At 38.5% G+C, this 22,860-nt stretch overlaps 1 protein-coding gene across 1 annotated transcript in view; it reads right to left on the bottom strand.

The window, feature by feature from the left end:
- Positions 1 to 22,860, bottom strand: part of DPYD (dihydropyrimidine dehydrogenase) — a 367,955-nt gene that overhangs the window by 135,358 nt on the left and 209,737 nt on the right. Inside the window, exon 14 of the mRNA XM_055815469.1 lies at positions 12,125 to 12,289. Coding sequence (XP_055671444.1) covers positions 12,125 to 12,289 — 165 coding nt within the window. The remainder of the gene's footprint in view (positions 1 to 12,124; positions 12,290 to 22,860) is intronic.

Here is a 22,860-nt window from a genome sequence, read left to right as displayed (position 1 = left end):
GAAGCCTTTAAAATATTTATTTGGGTTTAAGTGTTCAGTAAATATGTACTTACTGTCACATTTTTCCTTCAACAACTAAAAGAATATACCACCTCGACTAGATATGCACACAAGGTTTAGATGCACAAACAAGTTCCTGCTGCTTTGAGTCACCATACATCAGCACACCTGCAGCAATCAGGTGCTTCAGTGCTCTTTCAAACCCCAAGGTTTGTCCAGTTTGCTATGTCCAAAATTAAAGAAATTCATATTAACTTGAATTAGCTTGTATTTGCTGCAAGTTACAACTATGCACACTGGTAGTCACAATACTGACACTCAGGAATTTGCTGTCCCGTGGTATCTGTTGGCATGTCTGTGTTCATGTAACAGTATATGAGACTAACACTGTATGAAGAGAGAAAGAGTTTTGCTTTTTGGGTCCTGCTGGCCACCTGATTTGGATGTTTAGCAGCTGCTACTTTAACCTTAATAGCAACTACAGTTCATTAGTTTCAACCAGACCATAAAAAAAGGAATAAAAATATAAAAGCAGGGTGAATCGAGATCTAGAACATGGAAATGTGACAGATACGAGAAGTTTGATGAAGAAAACTGTGTAAAAGTTCATGATCATAGTTCTTAAACCCGATGTGCATAAAAAGTTCAGAAGCTACCAGCAGTGTTGAGGGTGTAGATTAAGATCAGTTCAGAGCCCACTAAGAATTCTGCTAATCTACATGTTCCTCTCAGTGGGTAAGGAAAAAAAAAAAAAAAACATCTTGGAACACTTTATTCCCACACTTCGCTCTGAATTTGAGATCTTTTCATAGCCCCCCTCCCCAGAAAGCACAGGAGGCTGGGATATAGTCCAGCTGCTGTCAATCAGAATGAAAAGCTGGCTCCAATTGTGATAGATTCAAGCATGTGCCTCTGCTTTTCTTGTCTAAGCTAGAACATGTCTGCACAGAGCCAGCTCTCCTACTATCGACACAGTTCCTATCAGTAAAGTAAACTCTTTACTTGCTCCTGAACAAAAATAAACAGTTTGATGGTATAACTGCATCTACACTAGGGTTCTGCCAGGACAGCAGTTAGATGCAATTTTATTTTTAGTATTCCTAGCCTACATAAGTATGTGAGCAAGACTTTTAAATATAGATCTAGCCTTCATATTTTTCTTCATTAGAGCTGTAGCAGAATGCCCAAAATGTAAAACACATCACAGAAATTAAGTGCAGAACACGGGCTAGAGGAACAGCTCACACTTACTACTTTTATCAGGTATAAATTTGCTTTATTATTATTATTGTCATATATATTACATAAAAGAGAAAAAGCAAAATTACCTAAATCACATACACTCAGTGCCTCATACAAGACTAAAATCGTATCACAGCCAATATAAGTGAATGTCAAAGCTACTGTGCCTTTTAAAAGGTCAAATGTTGTAATTTAACCAATTGCCTATGACAAACAAGAAATGGAAATTGGGGAGAAGTATTTGGGGGATAACTATGTTGCACAGCTAATAAGGCTAGCAGAATTTTGCCATTCTTACAGAATTTAGACTTTAGTTTTGATGGATCACTGGCTGTTAATACTTTTTAAATTTTGCCATTTGGGGGGTTATTTTTTAACATTGCCACAAGGTCATTTTCTCCCCATCCAATGGCAACTTGTACATCCTAATATTAAAACAGTAACTACCCAGAAAAGGGCATTTCCCAGGGAGTAATGACTGGCTGGGAGGAGTTGATGGCCCGAGGCACTGCTGAGGGCCATTAACCCTGGCCAGTTATTAATTGCCAGGAAACGCCCTGCACCAAGGTTGTTATTGCTATTTTAAGCACAGATTGGGGGTGGGAGTGTGTGTGAAATGGACTTCTTAGTGTACAGATTTTTTTTAACACATGATGCCATTTCCTTTGTTGGCAGTTTACGGAGGACATTTCTAGAAAGAATGAATGCTCTGCCTGATACCCAGCCGGATTTCACAGATCATTTCGCAGGACTCTATTGTGCACACAGTAACTTACCAAACTGAGAAAACAGTTGGGGATTTTAAGAGCTTGTCTTTTCTCTCTAAATAATGGTCTGCATAGAAAAATAAAAGGAAATTTGAATCTCAGTAAGATGAACAAAAATATGCAACTCTTCATGTCACTGTCAGCAGAATTACATTCTAGAAATATCTTTTTAATCACACTGTCTTTATGTTTAGTGCATTTCCTTTGTCAATACTCCTGCTTAATGACCATTCACATATCTCTTCAAAAAAGGGAATTTTTAGCAGCAACAGTCAAAGCACATCCTGAACCAGCATCAGCTGATGCTAGCCATTAAGGAGTTTGTCTTTTCCAATAATCAAGCAGATTGGGTCATTTTCTAGGAGATGGTTGGTGAAGTATTTCAGAAACTGCTTTAATTTTCTCCTAGTTCTTACCCTAAGGCTAAGTTTTAAAGATGCATTCATAGTCCTTACAAAACTGTGAAAACTGTTCTTTTCTTGTAGGGATCGATAACTCACTCTTCAAATCAAAAGTATATTCTTAGCGTATGTACAAATAGTCCTCTGCCTTACTGAACTACTTACTATTTGTCAAACCTTAGCTGTGAAAGTAAAACAAAATAAGTCACAGTTTTATAACATGCATAGGATGAAAGTACAGTTCTGCACTGAACTAGTTTGACAGGTTTCTCAACAAAGCAGTAGTTTCCAAGTGCAAAACATAAAAGATCCTCTCACATTTCTCCTCAAGGTCCTAATTTGTCACCACATACATGTACATCTGAATCAGAGATTGATTGTAAAATTCTCACTGAATTTACCATGCAATTCTATTTTCAGTTACAAATTGCAGCTTCCAGCAAAAGATAGGTGCTTTCCTAAAATAAAATTCCCTCAGATGGATGGCCAGAGTGTGTGTTTCCACCTCTTTGCCAGATGAATAACCATATTATTAAAACAACAATGACAAAAAATTCTGAAATTAATATTGTGGCAGTTGGGACCAATCAATATGACATGTACTGCATGATCGTTTCAACATGCATGAACATATATGAACACTGTCTCTGGGTATATTGTTATATTTTTAGCAGACTCTCTTGCGTTTCTAGATGTAGGATCATCTGTGGTGACCCTCTGGAAATGCAGCCTTCTAAAACTTCATAAATTGAAGACAGCACTTGAATTACAAAACCCTTAGCACATCATTTCGAACTAGTAAAAAATATATCTTCATCTCAGCTTGAGTTCAAGTGATGTAGTTACATGCTAATCAGGTTGTCAAAATGTAATACAGGCACAATGGTCCAAAGGTTGAGACAGGACTGAGAGGCAGCAGAGGGCTTCTCATCCTGGGTACAAATCTAACAGCTCTTCTTTGTGCATCAGCAAGGTAAACCCACAGGAATGGGTTACGGAGCTCAGTACCCCTTCCCTGACACGCAGCAGCAGCAGCTCTCTAGGGCAAGCTTACGGCAGTTATTTCCTGAGAAACCTCTCTGAGCTTTTAAGAGGGAATTCCCTGAGCCAGAGGTGATGCACTGCATAGCCTTCTCTAAATAATTTTTCCAGCTGGTTCTTTCTCAACCCATAGGTACCTTTGGCACCGGCAATGCCCTGTAAGAATGAGCTCCGCAGCCACGCTGGCACATGGTGAAGTGTCTCCTACTGCTCATTCCTACCTATCACCCTCCCGGTCCCAATCCAGCTGCACCCTCGCTGAGACAGAAAAACGTGAACTGCACAGTGTATTCAAAATGTGCAAAAAAAAGAAGAATCAATACACTGGCATAGTGATAGCTTTTGCTTTGTTCTCTCTTCCTCTCCCAGAAATTCTGTGTTTGATATACTTTATTTCAATGTTATTCAGCATTAAGCTGAGATTTTCATAGTGCTCTCTACTGTAACCCTAGCATAGTTAGCTTACAATCAATCACTGTATATACAAATTTAGTACTGTTTTATCCTATGTGCATACTACATTTATCTTCATTTAACTTTATCTGGCAGTTCATTGGCCAGTCACTCAGTAATGCAAAATCCTTCACAACCCTTTATAGTCAGCTCTCATCTGTATCTCCCTACAAGACTTACTATTACCAGCAAATTTTACATTCTTGAAATTCTCTCTTTTCCAGATTGTTAATAAACATAATAAACAGCACAGAACACAGCACAGATCCCTAGGGAATTTTACTGGAGCTCTCTATCCGCTGTGAAAATTGAGTATTTATTCCTTAACATTGTTTCCTATGTTTAACTAGTTATTTATTCATGGGGGTTTCTTCCTTCTAATTTTATAGTAACTTAATGTCTTTCAAATCCTTCAATGAGGAACCCTACCAAACACTTTTGGAAACCCAAGCTCACTTTATCAGCTGAGTCTCTTGATGTCCTCAAAGTAATTTTTTAAGGCGTGGCTTACTACAAATGGAGTTTCTTTACTCTTTTTTTTTTTTTCCTTCTTTTTTTTTCTTTTTATTAATTCTATTTCTTAGAACAGATTCTACCAATTTGCATACAAGGATCGAAGTTTTTAGGTCTGTAGTTCACCTGATCTCTCCCAGAAAAAAGGTGTTACATTGACCCCGTGCCAACTCTTGCTACTTTTCAAGCCTCAAGGAGATCTGCTATAGCCAACACCACTATTGAAAAATGCTGATGATCAATGAGAATTTTCCTGTATTTTCCCTTTTTTTTTTTCCCCCCCACTAACACCTAAGCCTCAAGAACTGAAAATTTACAGCACCATACTTTGTAGCTCAGTCCATCTCTATCAATATTCAGGTCATATGAGGCTTCAGCATTTTTTATGCCTTGTGGAAAAGCCTTTCTCAGAAAACTTCCTTCCCTATAAGAAAATGCAATCTCAAAGACCCAATACATCGACATTCCTGTTACTAGCCTCTGTTTTTGTTCACTTACACTTGCAAATAGAAACTGCTGTGCCTACAGAAATGGACAGGCATTTCTGGTGCAAATCCACTGTGTAAATCAGAGGTTTTGTTGAATTCCTCCTTAGACTGCATGGAGGAAAACGTGCCCTGATTGCTCAGGAAGAGCTGGACCAACACCAGCAGCAAGGAGGATGCCCTCTAGACAGGGGGAGTGGAAGCTCCCCTGAATTATGCAGAACTCCTTTGTGAACATGCCTGCTCTTCCTCCCATCAGCTCCCTCCTCTCTCTCCTCTAGGAACATCTTTCTGTACAGCTTTTCATCCTCCCTCTTCCTTGTGGTAAAGAACGAATCAAAAGAAGGAAGGCAGTCATATGCTCCATGCTCCAGGGCCTCTTCCCTTTTACCCACCACAGCAGTTATTGGAAATTCCTGGCCATTCCTGCACTCCACACTAGCTAGGGCCAAGACGTTTAGTTCCTGGGTGAGGTAACCAGCATGAGCACCTTATTGCAACCTGCCCTCCCTCTTCATCTAGGATTTCCTCTGATGTTAAGGGACTAGGCCTACTGCCAGGTTTCTGTAGTGAAAGGGATCTTTTCCATATGGTGAATTTAACAACTGCTGTGGGGGTTTTTTCACCTCCTACCAAGCATCCATGACGGCTGGCTTTGGGAAGTTTAAGCTGCAGCAATAACAACTTCTGGAGTTTTTTAGTGTGAGTTGTGGATCTGAAATTCAAAGAAAGGAACCCAGGTACCTGTTCCGCACTGCTGGGCACATCCGTGATATGGAGTGTGTAAGCTTCTAGGCAGCCTGGCTTGTGGGTCCCTCCCCTTGCGCTCTGTCCATTCCAGTTCCTGTGGACAAGCATCTGGGCTTCCAGCAAGGGTCCTCCAGCAGGCCTGAGAGCACACGCAGCCCCTGACTCAGGCCCACGCTGCATTGCATGCTGTGGTTACCAGTGAGGTCCACATGGCCGCAGCCCTACCTGGATGTTCAGAAATGTTTTATTCCAGGTTTGCAGGTGGTGTGGCTTGTCAAAATGTCTGCGACGTACCTACCCAGGCATGCATCCACGGGGTATTTGGAGTACAAAGTATCATTTCTTCATGATGGAAAGGCAAAGCTATCTGTACTAGCCCCAAGGAGCGCAGCTGGCTGACAATCTGATCTTCACTTCTGAACATGACTCCTACAAAGACAAAGATGAAGGTTCTACCTCACCTAATTATCTGTATTAAAAATGTTATTCCAAATTCCCAAGTATTTCAAATTTGAAACCCAAATGGTAAAACAAACTATAACTTTTATAACCTGAATCAAGTCAGTCACTGATATCTCTAAATGTAAATACTATGTTCTCCACACAACATCCCACAGATCTCTGAACACTCATCAGAAGTGAAAGCTATAATAACGCCTGCAAAAATACACAAATTATTCCTAATACATCTAGTGAGAAAGCCAACTTTGACCTTCTCCTCACAGCAAAGCTGTGAAGCCTATGATTCCTCTGTATTTTAAAGACTTTTCCACCTAATGTCTCTTAATTTTAAGTCTCAAAGGAGTTCTACAGCAATTTTAGATATTCTGGTCACCTTATAACTTCAGGAAATCTTTTTGAACATTGCATTTTCCTACAGCAAAAGTTACAGGAGCAAGGTACTCCCTTATGCTTGTTCAACTGTATTTTTCTTGCTCTGTAACCCCTCATTTCCTCCTACCCTCACAGTAAAATAAAAACAAATTTGGTTTTGTTGCCTAAATTTATTAAAAAAAAAACAACAAAAAACAAACAAACCAAAAGAACCCCAAACACCAGAACCAAACTAAACCTCACTGCCTCATACCTCTATAGCAGAAAAAAACTTGCACAATATAATTACACCATTTCAGGAGATTTTAAAAAAAAAAAAAAAAAAAGCAAACCAAAACCCCCAATGCTACAAAGAAGTTGGTTATCAGCCCAGGATCCAGCGATCTGTTCCCACACGCTCCCTAGCACGGCTACTCCTGACAGGTGTTCCTGGGACATTCTGAACAAAATGTTGAACGAAAATATGTCTTTAACAGTTTCAGCCTTGAAAAGCTGCTCTCTGCTGAGTAACTGTCAGAGAGACTGTCAGCAACATTCTGAAAGCAGCAGAACAAACATTAAGATGACAAAGAGTTTTGAGCTTAGTTTTGGGGTCCAAAAGTACTTGATGTTTCTAGTAGAAGAAGTTTCTCAATTAACATGTCACGACACTTATCTGAATCACACAGTCAGTGTCACAGCGCACAATCTGGCATCCTGTGTATGTTCCTTAGAGCCATGCAGCAGCACAAACTCATTTGTGCTCAGTCAGGAGGCCAAAAAGTTACTTTTAAGACTTCCAGTATAATAATAGAGCAACATTGAAAAAGACTCTATTTGGCATCTTCTTCCAAGACCCCAGCTCTTCCTTGCAGTACAAATTTCTGAGACATTTGCTTGTTTGTGATGGACCTCTGTTAGCCCTGTAGGGAATGACATTTCCTCTGCAATCTATTTTATTTCATTCAATGTCCTTTCAAAGCACTTTATCTGTACTGCTTTGAGCTACTGAACATACTCAGACCCAAATTAATTTGCATATTGAGATTTTTCATTAATTTGCTTACTTTTTTATCATCTACAGGGCATCAGTTACAGTTTTGGGAGAGTAGAGAAAGACTACCTGGCAACTGTGTCCATTGCCTTCTTACTGAAACCCCAGCTCACATTTTTCCATAGAGAAGTGTTTTACCCTTTTCAAACCCTGCTCTTCTCATGCTTGTTCTCCCCAGTGTAAATGCTAAAGAGGTCTCAGTGTAGTATGCAACCTTAAAATATTTGCCCAGCTACTAGGTAGTGTAAATATATAGACATGCCTTTGGGACTAGAAGAATAGACATCTGTGTAAGTAGGTGGCTTACCAACTCAAATGAGAAGGCTGAGTTATGGTGAGCAAAAGGGTTTGATGAGGAACAGCAGCAGTTTGTATGCTTTTTCCGATGAAAAAAGTGCTACCACCGATATATCCCACTCCCTCCCAATCACCAAAAATGATTCTCATGATTGCCAGCTTCACTGTGTTACTGGCACACAAAGATGTACTGCCACTGCCAGTATTCATGGTTCCCGGCACAAATAATGGCCATATTGTAGCTAATGTCAAGTAGGTGAATATAGAATTTCAGCAGTAAGCTCTCTTCCAAGTTTTATGATTTTCTTTTCAACTTTCTCAGCCACACTTTCTACTGATTCAAGCCTGCAAAGTTTTGCTGAAGTAAAAGTGGTTGTTTGGTTTCTTTCCTGCACAGTTGTCATTCCTGATCATATCATTAGGTGAGTTCTTCTTGGCCAAATTAATATTTTTTAAGTAAACTAATTTATTGAATATACCATAAAACACCATTTTTTTTCAGCCATATACTGGCTGGAAAGCACATCAATACACTGTATAATCAAGTACCTCTTTGGCAAATAAAATATGAAAACAGGACATGTTGGGGCATTAGCATTAGTTCTTTTGCCCTGCTACCTAAAACACTTCAAATATTGCGTGTCCAACTTACGGTCTAGTCCTTTTAACACAAACTGACAACTTCATGCATTTCCCACCCATGATGGGTTGCTCCCATTCAGCAGCTAAGCCCCCCCACCCCCCCCAGCCACTTGCTCACCACCTCCAAATCTCCCCTCTGCCATTTCAAACCCATCTGAGCAGGCCTTGGAAAGGGAGACTCTTCCCATTTCTCATTATGCTGTTGAGGTAATATTTGTATTACACAGGAACAGCTTTTAGTTGCCTTCCTTGGCTCAAAATGTCCCTCTGTTTTAGGGAGTAAAGAGAACAGACTACCGAACTATGATTGTGGTTTCAGCAGTCACTCCCCTCAAACAGCAGTAATGAAATTTAAATCTTAAAATTTTGATTATTGATATTTTTCTTTCACTTTTTCTTGAGTTTTATATTAATATAACACTTCACAAACAACCTTTTTTGGGAGAGCGGGCCTGCGAAATTTGCCAATAAGCTGGCAGCTTTATACTAATGAAGAAGGGATATTTGAATATTAAATTTAAGAGTATGAAATGAATAACTGTTCAATCTTTTCTCACTGTCAAGTTTTCAGTCTCTACTAATAAAGAACACCACCACCCCATTTTATCCTGATTAATAATTGCACAGAATGATAAATCCTGTGGCATCAAATGCTATGTGTGGCCAGAAGACAGAAAAACATAAATACTTAACAGAATCTCTTAAAAAAAAACCACCTTAGTTAACCGTGTAAGGAAGATGTTTGGCCATCACAAAGACAGGCTCCAAAGAAGTAAAACCACAATATCTGAAAAAGTAAAAAGACGACAGCAAATACAAACACACCAATTTTCTTCTCACTTTCACAGCTCTCTGACTGATAGCTTATATATTTTCTTGGTATACAGGGAAGCAGTGGTCACAACATTTTTAAAACTGCATCCTTTGAAAATTTAAGAATGAATGCTGAATAATACCATATATCTTAAATGGTCTCAGCCAAGTTGCTGAAGTAATACCTTACTGAGATGACTGAAGTACCAGAAATCCCATTTGTAATTGCAAATCATTTTAACAGAGAAGCACCTGATTAAAAAAAAAAAATAATAAAGTAACAAAAAAAAGTAATCTTGGGCCTTTACTATGCATATCACCTGACTTCTTTGTGTGCGTGTTTTCTGAAAAAAAAACCAAAACAAAACCAACCAACCAGTAAAAGTGATATTAAATTAACTCAATTAAAAAAGATCCCAAATTGAAACAGCAAAACTTTTTGATGATACTCCACAAGCAAACATATAAAATCCAGACACTTTCTCTTTCTGATTTTTCCTCTGCTTGGACCCTTACAAATATTTAATTCACTACTCGTGGCATTCAAGCAAGTTTCTGCTGGTGGCAGCTTTTGCACTAGTCCACTCGAAGTAGGTTCAGGTTCAAAGGGAGAAGCTAATGGAAGAGAAGACCAGGAAAGACTGCCAGTCAGAGATAACTGCAAGCTATAAGCAAGAATTAGGAGTCAGAACAGTCAAAGAATGAGGCCACCCACTAAAGGGGTGATGACAGCACAAGGGAGATGCTAGTTCCTGATCTACAGAGGCAACACGTCACTATTAAGTGACATTATTCACTGAGCTGTGACTGGTCCTTTTTTGCACAACCCCTTGCAAAAATTAGTTTAAATACTAGCCTCTCTTGGGGGAACTTAGCTGCTTTTTGCGTGTTATGGTTCATTTCTGGCTAATGGCACCAGACAGGATGCTGTTGTGGAATAACCTTCTAGTAAGGTAGCTGTTTTGCTCATATCCTCATCTGTAAGATAAATCTTACCTTAAATTACTTGTATTACATAGCAAAAGTAACTATGTATAAATTTTGCTTTGTTTTTATTATTTACCGTAGCAAGGTAAGTTTTTTTTACCATGATCACCTGTGTCCTCAACTCTGGCCTTCATTTGAGAAGAAAATGTCATTCTTAGTTTGCTAATTAAGCTCACCCAAACAGTTCTCAGAAATTGATTTTGCTTGTAAGAAAACACATCAAGTTTAAAAAGCCTTTCTAGCGGAGTGTACAGGAACTGGGGGTGGGGGGAATATCTGTAAGCTCTAATTATACAGAATATTTCTAAATAATCACATTTCTACTCAAGGAACAAATACCTGTTTTCAGTTAGCAACAAATTTACCATTATAATTATGACAGTTCCTAGATAAGTTCACGGGCATGTTTTAAAAATCCCCGTAAGCAAAGCCAAGGTCTGCTGCTGGGTGCTGCTTCTCCCATGCCCACACAGGTGTTACGAACCTCAAAGATGCCACAGCAGAAGCCACAGCCAACATGCAGGAGCTGAATTCACATTCTCACAGTAATAACTCACATAGGGAGGGATAATCAGAAGATGCTCACCCCGGGAACTGTGGAAGAGTGGGACTTCTTCATCCCACACAAGAGGCTAGGTCTCAGAAAATTCAAATTATTTGTTTTTTAAATGTTGCTAGTGCTTTTCCTCACAGAAAGAACAGTTTGGCCTGAAGCACAAAGTGATGTAATAGATTTTTGGTGAAGACTGCAATAGGAGACCATTCCCACAGCAGAAGCGGCTGACAGTCTGCCTGCATAAAATACCCAGGACTTTGACAAAAGGACATTAAAACAAAAATCAGAAAATTACAGTATTTTCTTTCAATTCACACATTCAGTATTACGAAGCTCAGTCACAGTAAATAAAGCAACATGAACCTCAGCAGAGAAACACACAGTCCATCCGTTGTGAAGTAGTTATTAAACACACAGCACTTCACTTTTACTATCAATACAACATGTTTAAACATTTTTATACTTGCTGATGTATACATTTAAACTCCAGGAATAAGAAAAAAAACCAACTGATTGTCTTCATGTCTTAATACATTAAGGAACATTCACTTCTTTTGTCCATAGCTGAGCCATGGAGGTAATAACTTCAAGACAGAAGTTATGTAGGTTCTGGGATTTCTAGCTCTACTCATTTGAGATAATGATTGAGGAGAATTTTACTGTCCACCTCATTGTTCTTATTCACAAGAACAGTAGCTGAAAACCATTTACACCAGCTGGCAGTGTCATTGCTCCCAACTTCGATCATTACCTTCTAGACAGACATTTCCCATTGCCAAGAATACTCTTAAAAAATCTACCCTTGTAGTGAATTTAACCTTAAGTCAGTATTGGGTTTTTTTCTCCTAAAGCAGCCAATTGCTTATAAAAACATTAGAAGTATCTTTCATATTTGGATTAAGAATGAAAAGAACAAAGATTCCTTTTATGATCAAATTCAATTCACAACAGCAAAGATTATTATAAGTTGCATCTTTAAATATGATCTTAAACACAAAATTATTCACAACAGAACTGAGAAGCATCCACACTGGGATCAAGTCTTTCCCTTGATACTATCTATTTGAATCTAAACATCAGCCTAACTAAAAAATCATAACTGTTCTCTATTTGTGTAACAGTCATTTCACAGAATTTTCTGTCATAAGGATTATTTGAATGGGCTTTTCTGGTTTTTAATAACAGACTCTTATGTCAATAAAGCAATTGGCATTCTATTTAATAAATATTAAATAGCTGAGTTTTCACAGATCTGTAAACTGGAGATTCTAAATAAGTATGTTGCATCTTTATGACTGAGCGGTACTTACACGGTTTGGAAAGTCAGCCTTCAGTTCAGCAATACTTTTACACCAATATGCTGCTGTTTTCTCGCTGATCAGTTCAATGTTTAGAAAAGAGCCTTGGCCTGGGCCATACAAAGGACCTGAAGTAATTCCACGTACAATCCTTGGAGAAACGTTGGTCACGATATCCTGCAAAACAGTGAAACATTTCAGATCGATTTTGCAAGGCAAGGCATACATCAGAGATGTCCATGAAACAACATAAACTTAAATGTATCAGTTGTTTCAAAAATACACTGTTATCGTGAGTAAAAACTACAATTCTAGGCCAGTTCTCTGAATTAGCAGATTCTCTAATTAGATTCTCTACATCAGAGGAGAAAAATGTTTGCTGTTGTGTGTGAAACTGTATGGTAGCTATCAAACGCCAGTGTGGGGCACCTATAAACTGCTATACAAAAAAATCATTCAAGTAATGCTGTTGTGTTGGATAGAGGACATAACAAAAACTGCGTTGGCCTGTAACGTAACAGCATACATGTGACCCATCCTCCCCAAAGATGATCAAAGTCCATATCCAGCACTAACGGGTGAAGTGCAAAGAGGTGCTGCCCCATCAGCCTCTCTGCTGAAAAGTCAGGGTCACAGGTCCCGTCACCAGTAAAAGGACAGTGGTGTGTCAAGCTTCACAAATGCAATTATATGAATAGAAGAGATCAAAATAAAAAAATAAAACCAAAATTAGTGAAAATTAAGAACAATACTGTAAAGCACGATATTTCTGAAGGTCACCATGAGGTTAGCAAACAATTTTGAAACATACAGTAAACACACAAAATGTTGACTTGTTTAGTAGTCTTAATTAAGCTGCAATGTCACCGTATCTACATTAACAAAGAACTGTAAATTCCGCAATTATTTAAAACTAAAGAGAAACATAGATGGCAAAATGTTCCTTTTGCCAATTTCCAATTAAAAATAATTTTGAGTAAGGGTCATTTATTTACAAATGTATCAGAACTATTTGTTTAAGTACCCCTCCCACCATCTTGTCATTTTTAGTGAGATAACATGAACCTCCATTAGTATATAGCAATTAAGGTCAATTTACATATTTTAATTAAGAACCATCCCATATAAAACAATTAGGGTAATAGGCATACTAACTGGATTTCATAACATTTGGACGTTTTTCCAACTAGATAGACAGGAAACCTTAATTAGCATTAATTAGCACTGATCTGCATATGTTTGATAAGGCATACCCTTGCCACAAAAGATTATTTATTCCTGAACCTGCCAAATGCTGCAGTTACAAAGGATAAAGGGACTTTTCTTCACATTGTATGTAAATTTGAGGCAATCTTCATTTGCTTATAAAGTTGAATTAATTATTATACAGTAAATATGCACTAATATTTTAAACTGATGGATAATTATATGCCCATTTACATATGTAGAAATTATACAAAGTAATCTCCCCAGTTCATCTATTTTCAGGTCTAATAAGTCTGGAACATGGACATCACAATAATCCCGAATTTTCCTATCATAGTATTTCCCCTTCATCACAAAAGCTTCAGCTCCCTTTCAACAGTTAAATCATATTTTCAGAAAAAAAATAATTCACAACATTTTCTGAATTTATGCAAACCAAAACCAAACAGCAAAGTACACTCCCCTCACTCCCAAAACAAATTACAAAAATTGCAGTTTATGCAGAAGAATCATTTACATCAGTTTGCTCTGCATTATCCTCTTGAGCATTTCACTCCTTTTTAAATTGCCTCGGAGGAGCTTGTGCTCTGACTTCATCCCAGAAAGCTATTCGTACCTACAGGCCCCTGCCACCACATCATCCAGCCTGACACAACGTGCAAAGTCAACGACGTTAGTGCTGGTGACCTGGCCTTGCCCCTGCAAGCAGAGGGAGCACACGGCCACCGGCCAGCAGCTAGGAGTTACTCTGACCGTGCTGCAAGCGACCATGAGCTTCCTTTTCCAGTGCTCCACAGCAGCGAGAAGCTATGTAGCTACAGTAGCATGGCACTAAGCCTGCGCTAACAGCCTGCCTCTTGGTGGGAATTATTATTCTTGGGTTCAGTGCAAATGATGGTAGGACGCATGTGGCATGATTCCCATTCTGTGGCTGGCTTGTGTACGTGTGCATGCCAGACAACGCTTGGAGCCACCTATGGTACTGTTTGTCATCTCGCTACGTGCATGTTTTGTTCTTCTTCCAGCCTCTCTCATTTTACTACAGGTAAGAATTCAAAGACTGAGATATTACAGCCTAAATTATGCCTCTCGTGGGACACCCACAAAGCCTCAGTCTGCTTCCATGCAAAAGCACTCTGAAGTTTTTCTGTCTGCTGTGGGTCTCCAGGCTATCCCTTCTCTCTTTGAAGAGCAGAGACCCCTGTTCAGACCCTGTGACTGCTGCCAAATCCCCACAGCCTTGCCTCACTCTTTCCTGGAGCTCAGTCACAGTCAGTATCTGAGTGACAATTTACCTCTCCAGGATCCTGCAAAGCTGAATCAGGTAAACGCACAGACCTTGGAAAAGTCCCCAAAGCAGCCACTTTTCACTTTCATGTCCACAAGAGCTACACAGAGCCACATGAAATGGTAAACAGACGTACATCTCTGCCTAGGTTTCCTCACACGTGAGTCTCCCTTGAAGTTCTGCGAGCCCCCTTTGGAGCTCAGGGACCTTGCTCTCCCTGCCCCCCAGCAGACTGCTGCTCCTGCAAATGGCGGCTCCCACGGCTTCCCTACTGCCTCTGCGCCACAGGGCCCCTCAGCCATGTCTGTGCATCACTTAGTCTTTCCTGACCATGCTGCTTCTGCTTCCAAAAATCCTTCCTGGCTTTGGAATCCAAACATTACCACCTGGCTGCTTTGTCTTGATGCCCCCTGAGAGGGATACGCTGTTCTTATTTAGGATCCCATTCCTGGTTTGCCTCTCCTAGCTCCGAGTAAACTCGATGGAGAGAGTCTGTAATGACTGACACACTGGCACCTCCCTGTCTCTTGTTAGCACATGACAGCCCCAGACACAAGGAGACTCACAGTTCATGGAAACAAAATGGAATTTATAACTTATGTGATGATTCAGGGAATCTGTCTCCGAACACATAGAACAAAATCACACAAGTGAGAGAAAAGAAAATTGTCTCTCTGAGATGAGTGTGAAATACCTACACAGAACATGCCTTACTATCGCCTTCCTCCTCTGCCTCCCACCGTGGCTGGGAAAGCTGAGCAGAGAGATAGCTGGGCAAAGGACCACTTGGCTGGGCCCTGACAACTTCACGTGCCATGGCCCTTGGAGCACATTTCACATGGGATCACAGGTTCTTTTCACTGAGAGAGGAAATTCTGGTGGCTGGCCAAATGTTATTGCCATCTCCAAAACAGCGAAGGCCAGAGCAGCTGAAGTAGCCATAGCCCTCCACCCCACGGGGTTTGTCACAGACCATCTTCTGGTGTTTAAATGGAATACTGATTTTTGCTATTTGTAGAAATCGGCAGCCAAATGCTGGCACTGATCACTCCTTATCTCTTCTGAAATCCCAGCTTTTCCTTGTATCCTGGCTATGTGCACAACCCTTTTCTGATTCATAAAGACTGTGTGTGCATAAAAAGCCACAATGGAACTGGAGCAAGAAGGAAGCACTTCAAAGCTTGAACCTAAAAACCTCCTGGATTCTAAAACAATCTGACTGCTACAGAGAGATGACCTGACTGATGAGTTAGTCTGGTCCCTGCCTGCAGTTGAAAGCAGAAGTCCACATACAGAGGAACAGGAGAATGTCCCCAAACTCCAAAACAAATCAAGTCTCTTACCTCCCCACGCAGTGGAAGCAATAAACAGTCCTTGGGAAAAACTGAACAAAGCTTTCATGTACTCTGAAGACCAAGGATAGAAGACTTTTAATAAAGAGCAACTAGGGGAGAACACCAAAAGACAAAGCCATGGAAAAAAAGGCTAAAAAATTACTGCCAAAGGTAAACAGAATAGTCCACAGGAAATCAATTTGTTTCATGGGGAAATCTTGCAAATGAATGCAGACTTGGGGATTAGGGATACTGTATTCAGTACTAGATTACAGCAAAACAACCTGGTTTGGGGGAGTTAATGCAAATGAAGAGAAACAGTGACAACAAACGGAATCAAGGGCCAAACATGAATCATGAATATTTCAGTTACTAAATTTCTTCTTTTGCTTCAAAAGCCAATTCTTTTCCCCAAGAGAGCACACCAGAAACAATCATATCAATCCCTCAAAGATACCTAGCTCAGGACATCACCTAAGAAAGTGATGTTACACAGATAAAAGCATCTATATCCTGCTGCTTTTGGATTCTTCTTCTCTGCTTATGAACAATTCTGGTATTCTAGTAACTTGAGACTGAGTTAATTTGCATTACACATATACTTCTGTTCCCGTTGATTAATTAATTAACACTAAAAAAAAAAGACCCAAGGCATTGATCAGTCCCCATTTGCTCTAATAATCTCTGAACTCTGCAATCAGATCATTGAACTCTAAACTACTTCAGTCTAATGGGCTGGGAGGGTTGAGACATCTTAAAGATAAAGCCCAAACACTCAGCAGTTTTTAGTCAGTTAAATTTAAATAAAGGTGCAAATCAATACATCAGCACATGCCTTACTAGTCACCCAGAACTGTTTTGTTTCACACTGTCCACACTTGCAGTTAATAATTGCCACAGATTTTTGTATTATAAAAACACAACCAGGCTGTTTAAACTGCGAGACTCTTTAAGTTTGGGCAGCAGGACATTTTGAATTTTAAGGGATCCAAAGGGGTGTCCAGCAGAGCATTAGATCGTATGACAAGTACATTCATTGTGTGTTTCTTCTAAACTAATCAGCAGAGAAATAATTCACATTGTGAATATTAATGTTGTCATCTGTAGGTGTGGAAGTTAATGACCCGTTGAAATGAATCAAGCCATTCACCTCTATCTCAGAGTTATTGTTTTAGGGGAATCAAGAAGACAGCTCTTCATTAACTGAGTTCACTTCTTGTTTCATAATCATGTCTCACTAAAAAAAAAGAAGTTTGCAGGAAAACGTGTAAAGAGGTCAGTTGCAGGAATATATAAAAATAGTCCCCCAAGAGCTATACCACAACCTCATGCCTATTCAATTAATGTAGTTACATTAGGCAAATATAATAAGAAGAATCAAAAGGATTAATCTGTATGATTTTTCATATCAAAGCTCTGATGTGTTTCTATTGATTTGCAGAGCCAGAAACATTCTTTTTCTGCCCATTTTTCCCAAAGTACTTCAGCTAACAGAATTTTAATGAACACCTGAAATAATAAGGTTGCTTAAGAGAACACACAGACATTTATATTTTGGATATGGAAAGAGAATTGATTAATTGTACCTTTAATTAATACCTTAACCACTTTTACAGGTATTCACTCCTGAAGTACAGGTGTTTTCTGTGATGTATCTGCAGCACAATTAAGGTTTTGAGTAAGACTTTTGGATTCTAAAAATACATTTAATCACACTACACCAAGTGTTAACATGTGTTTTCTTCACTCAGAGGGTTCTATGAGACACAGAGAACCTGCCTTGCAGCGTTGGCCCCCAAAGTCAATGAAAGTCACTACACACTTCAAATTCAGCTTTTCTCGCCTTTAACTTAGGAAAGCAGATAGGAATTAGTGACCATTGTTGGGTTTTTTTCATTATTAAGAGAAAAAGGTTTAACACAATGAGCAGATTACTACTTCTAACAATGTTAATTTATTTGACCTTTCTTTCTTCTAGGGAGGGATGGCATTATACTTGCCAAGTGGAGTATGCGTCTGTACAATCAGGGGGTTACTACTGACTAAATGTCAGTACGAACACCAAGGCAGTCAAAGAGGCCTCATTGTGAAGACGAGTTCTAAATAAATACCTTATTAAGGTAATTTTAGTCAAGTATCTCAAAGCAGCATACACTACGAGTTAGTAGACAGTAAACTGCAATGTAAAAAAAAGCCCAAATCTAAGTTTCTACTTTACTATATTCAACAGATCATCTTTTTTTACTTGAACAACAAAATACAGTAGCTGAAAAAATGCAGGTTTTCACGCAAATTATTGCTTGTACTAAGTAAATAATGCTGTACTCCTTTTCACCAGATTTCTCAAAGATGTATCAAAAAGGCTGTAAAGATTTGAAAACCCAGTATGTGTGAACTGTTTTTACAGCTTATTTTCTAAATGCTTTAATCAACCCCCCAACATCAAGATTCAGTTTTCCCTACAGTTTCCACTAATTGAAGCAGAATGTGACGTACAATTTCACCTATGTAAAAATGTGGAGGAGAAGACATCGCCCTTTTCTGCCTAATACCGCAGTAGTTAAAGCATTCTGGAAATCTGGCTCACTGCTGTTTGCACACCCTCATAGATACAAATGGCATCACAGACTTATGTCCTCATAATTCCCTGCCAACTCTCACTCAAGGTCTTGTGATGATTTGCCTCTTCTGTGACTCAGCTGTCTAGCCAGACTGTGTCTAGTATCACCCCTTCTGGAGTTTCAACCATCCACAAAAGGCAAGTGAAACCTGAAGCAACAATACCACTTCACACAGCGCTGTTCCTATACATCCTTCCCGAGTTGTTCCTCTGTAGAGCTGAGACGTGTGACATCTCCGTAGGGTTCCTTTGCTGAGGCCCAAAGCACCGACTTGCTCTCCTGAATTTCCCCAAGCTCAGAATTTTTTCCAGCTAAGTTTGTCAGGCTCCTTTTAGCAGAAAGCTAAATCCACAGCAAGGAAGGACCCCTACAAACACAAAACCATTCCATCAGGTACCACCATGCAGATTAACAATTAATTTCCGTAAAGACCTTATCTGATAGAGTAGGATTTTTACAACACATAGCAAGACTTAATGGCTCATGGAGCAAGGCAAGTAAATTTGCTAACGATTTCTGCCCAAGGAGGTTTGATGTAGCTGCTGGCACCTTCCAGGGCACAAACCATCGCTACATTGCGCACAATGCCGCCTGTCAAATTTGTAACACTTGTATTTAGTATTTTATTTTAGTGAGGGGATAGGCCAGACTTCATTCTTCCCATACGAGTACAAAACCTCAGCAAAGTCACTTCCTTGCTCTCTCCTTCTCTTTCCCTTGGTGAATTAGGGAGCATTTTTAAAAAGCTGAAACCACCTTGACAGAAAAACTTATCTCAGAACATCCCACCGTGCAGAAACTGCTCTAATCTCTCTACCACCAGGTATGAGAAATTTAGTACCATAAAGACACCTCCTCTTTTTCATTGTTTTTGGGAACGAAGTCTACATCTAGCCCTCTCTTTCCTCTTCATTGATTTCCTTCTCTTGAAGACAGATAGCATATAATGATAAAATGATGTAAAATAATTATTTTTCAAGTTCTCTCACCAAAATCAGAACAGAATTTAAAAATCTCTTATTTCCTAAGCCTTGCAAGACCGTTCAGATTGGCAGTTTAAAGACTAAGTATTCTGATCTCTCCACGAATACAGAACAGATCTTGAAAAAGATTCTTGCTGTTACTTATAAATTACACATCTTCAGCTTTTATGTACAAGATCTAGTATGCTATAGAGGGGGAGTGGATACTTTAAAAAAATATCCTTATCTGTCTTTTGATGGCTGTTTGCCCTGTGTTTGGAAAGATGAAAATACCTAAATCTGTACATGTCATGTATCTTGAAAGTCTGGAGTACAAACAGTGCTTGTAAATCTTCCTTAATATTCTCTATTTCTAAGCTGAATAAGCTGAGTTATGCCAACTATTTTTTAAAAAAAGAAAAGCAGACCGTTACCTCATAAATGTTTTTACAACATTAAACTATCCCATTTGTGTTTATTAAACCAATCTAACACTATAGCTCCAGCAAGCAAGCAAGCTAGCTTTCCAAATCAGTAAGCTAGCACGGAAGACTGCAGCCCCATAAGGGAAAAAGCAATGTGTCAGGATTTTGTAGAAAAACTGCTGAAGCACTCATATTGTGTGAAAGACAAATGACAAGTTAAAGGTTTAGTTACCATGTATTTCATGGTAAATATAATCTCATTTAGTGCTTTAAGAGTTAGCCATGAGAAACTTCAAAATTTACAGACATCAAACTTAATTTTTACCTAAGCTTTTATCACTGCTGCTTGCTCAGCACACCACCTTTCTTAACTAATGCAGTTTTCAGACAGTAGGCCATCACTACCAGTAATTTATGATTAAGACAGCAAAATCCTAAGCTTTTTAGATAATCTTACTAGATTAGAGTATAAAACAAAAATTGTTTACTCTCTACCTTAGATGAATCTCGGGACAATCCCATCCCCATTGCAAGTCAAGTAAAACTGGTCTGCTGCCCTTGCTTAAAACAACAGCAGCTCCCCAGTCCTTGTTAATTCATACATGACGGTTCGACTAGAAGTCCTAATTTTACAAACTAAAGCTTCCTAAAGTAATAGATCGGAAGACTAAAAAAAGCAATACAAATTCTGAGTAGAAGTACAAAAAACTAGAAGAGTAACTATAATGCTTATACCAAATGTACAAATACATATATTTTAGTTATGTATTTTACAGAAAATGAACTTTTGATCTTTGTTTACAATTACATTTGCTTGAATAGCTTTTTTGTAAAAAAAACAACACTTTTCATAATACAAAGCCATAATGCTTTAAAATTAAAACATTTAGTATTTTTTCTTTTTTGACATATTTTCTTGTTTCCTAGGCATTAGAATGTAAAGGCATTTGTAGTGTAATTACAAAAGATCATTTTAAAAAGTATTATGTCCTACAGCACTTTCCCTTGACAAACAATTACTAGATACCACATTCAACAGAATACAAAAAGCAATCTTTATCACAAGGTTAAAATTAGTCTTTGAACAAAAGCTGCTTTCAAAGCCAATGCAAATTCTCATCAGCTTTATATCAGTTTCTCTGGGACAGACAGGGAAGCAAGGGATGGACCGAAGAGAAAGGGGAAAAAACAAACCCTGAAGGACATTTCAAAAATTTCTTGCTAATGTTCTCTGTAAGCACACATTTTATTAGTTTTCTGATAAAGGTGTAAGCAGTAGGACATGATTAAATTTCTGCTGTCAAACTGCACTGTGGTCAAAAACTATAACCATCAAAGAAGAGAGAAGCAGACTTACAGTTCTTGACAAAAAGTTGTATCCATACTCAGACATTCGCTTTTGCATCTGTTTTTGCAGTGTATATGTTTGTTAGACCTTAGTGTTTTGATATAATCAAGCTACCTAATTGATGAATAGCTGCTTTATCTGACTGAGAAAAATATTTGGTAATTGTCTCAAAGCATTAATCCATTTTTAGTGAGATGCAACAAGAACTGAAAATCATGTTATAACACCCCAGACTTCTGTAAAAAAGAAATCTGAAGCTGATCAGCAGATTTCTCATGCTTTGGTTGTACCTTTTTGTTGGGTTTTTTTGTTGGTTTTTTTTTGTTTGTGGTTTTTTGGTTGGGTTTTTTTTTGGGGGGGAGTTCTTTTAGAAACAAATGTAGTATCTCTACTTCAAGAGCAAGTTTTCCCAACATTTGGAAACAGCATACAAGCTGTAGCAGAATAAAAAAAATAAAAGGAAAATACATTCTTCGGCTAACAAAGAAAATTAGAAAAAAGAATGTAGTATGGCAGAAAACACAAAGTAAGAACATCTAGTAGTAAGCTCTCTAGAAATTTTCTATCCACAACTTTTTGAGAAGTGATACAATTTCAAACAAACAAGAAAAAGTAAATCTAATTTTTCCTTAGCACAAGTGTTGGTTTCTCTGAAGGTTTTTAGTTTTCCATTTAATTCAACAACCAGAGCTTTCACAATGTAGCATTTTTTCCTGGACTGTGCTCGGCATATCCGGGGAGACAATACCATGAAAAACAGTCATTGATGAAGAAGTCAGCAGTGGATGGTCAACCAAGGCATTTTAATTGAAAGACAGAATTCAAAATAATAAAAAAAAAAGTGCCATCTTTAGAGCTTTAAGTAACCTCAGTTCCAGGAATACACCTGAAGCTACTCATTGTACTATATGGACTGTACTGGGATCTACTGAGAAACCAGATCGTTCAGAAATCACTGCTCCAGACTATATGAAATGAGATGTTTGAGAATATCTACAATGAAACAAAATGCTATATCATAACAGAACAGACAATCTAATGAGGTACTAGGACAGAATGTCTTGCAACTGTGTAAAAACTCAGTTTTACTCTCCTCTGAGTTGTATTTTCACATCAGCAAATCATTATTTGTGTAGCTTGGGTGAAGTACCTGATGAGCTTTATCAAAAAATCTAAACTGTATCTGTAACTCACGTTCTTTAAAATATTAACAAGGCATTTCTGCAAAATAACCCAGAGCAGATGCTCACAAGCGATCAACATGACAAGACTAGATTCTATTACTCCACTGCAAGCAAAACGTTGCAATGCTAATGATTTGAGGGTAACAGAATGGAATATAATAGGTACATGGTTAAATAAAATATCTACGTGGACTGCAGCTTTGATTGGTATCCTAAAGTGACATTTCTGTGGCATAGCTTCTAAGGATCTGTGTACATTCACAAAGGTGGAAAATTAATGCATAATGATTAAAATATACTAGTCCAATTTATAATGCTTACCCTTGAGAGTCCAGTGGATTTAGATCATAACAACTCCGACTGCCTTAAGAGATTAATTC

This window comes from Falco peregrinus, chromosome 10, assembly GCF_023634155.1.
Source record: "Falco peregrinus isolate bFalPer1 chromosome 10, bFalPer1.pri, whole genome shotgun sequence".
Classification (NCBI taxonomy): domain Eukaryota; kingdom Metazoa; phylum Chordata; class Aves; order Falconiformes; family Falconidae; genus Falco; species Falco peregrinus.
This window is presented reverse-complemented; position numbering and strand designations above follow the sequence as displayed.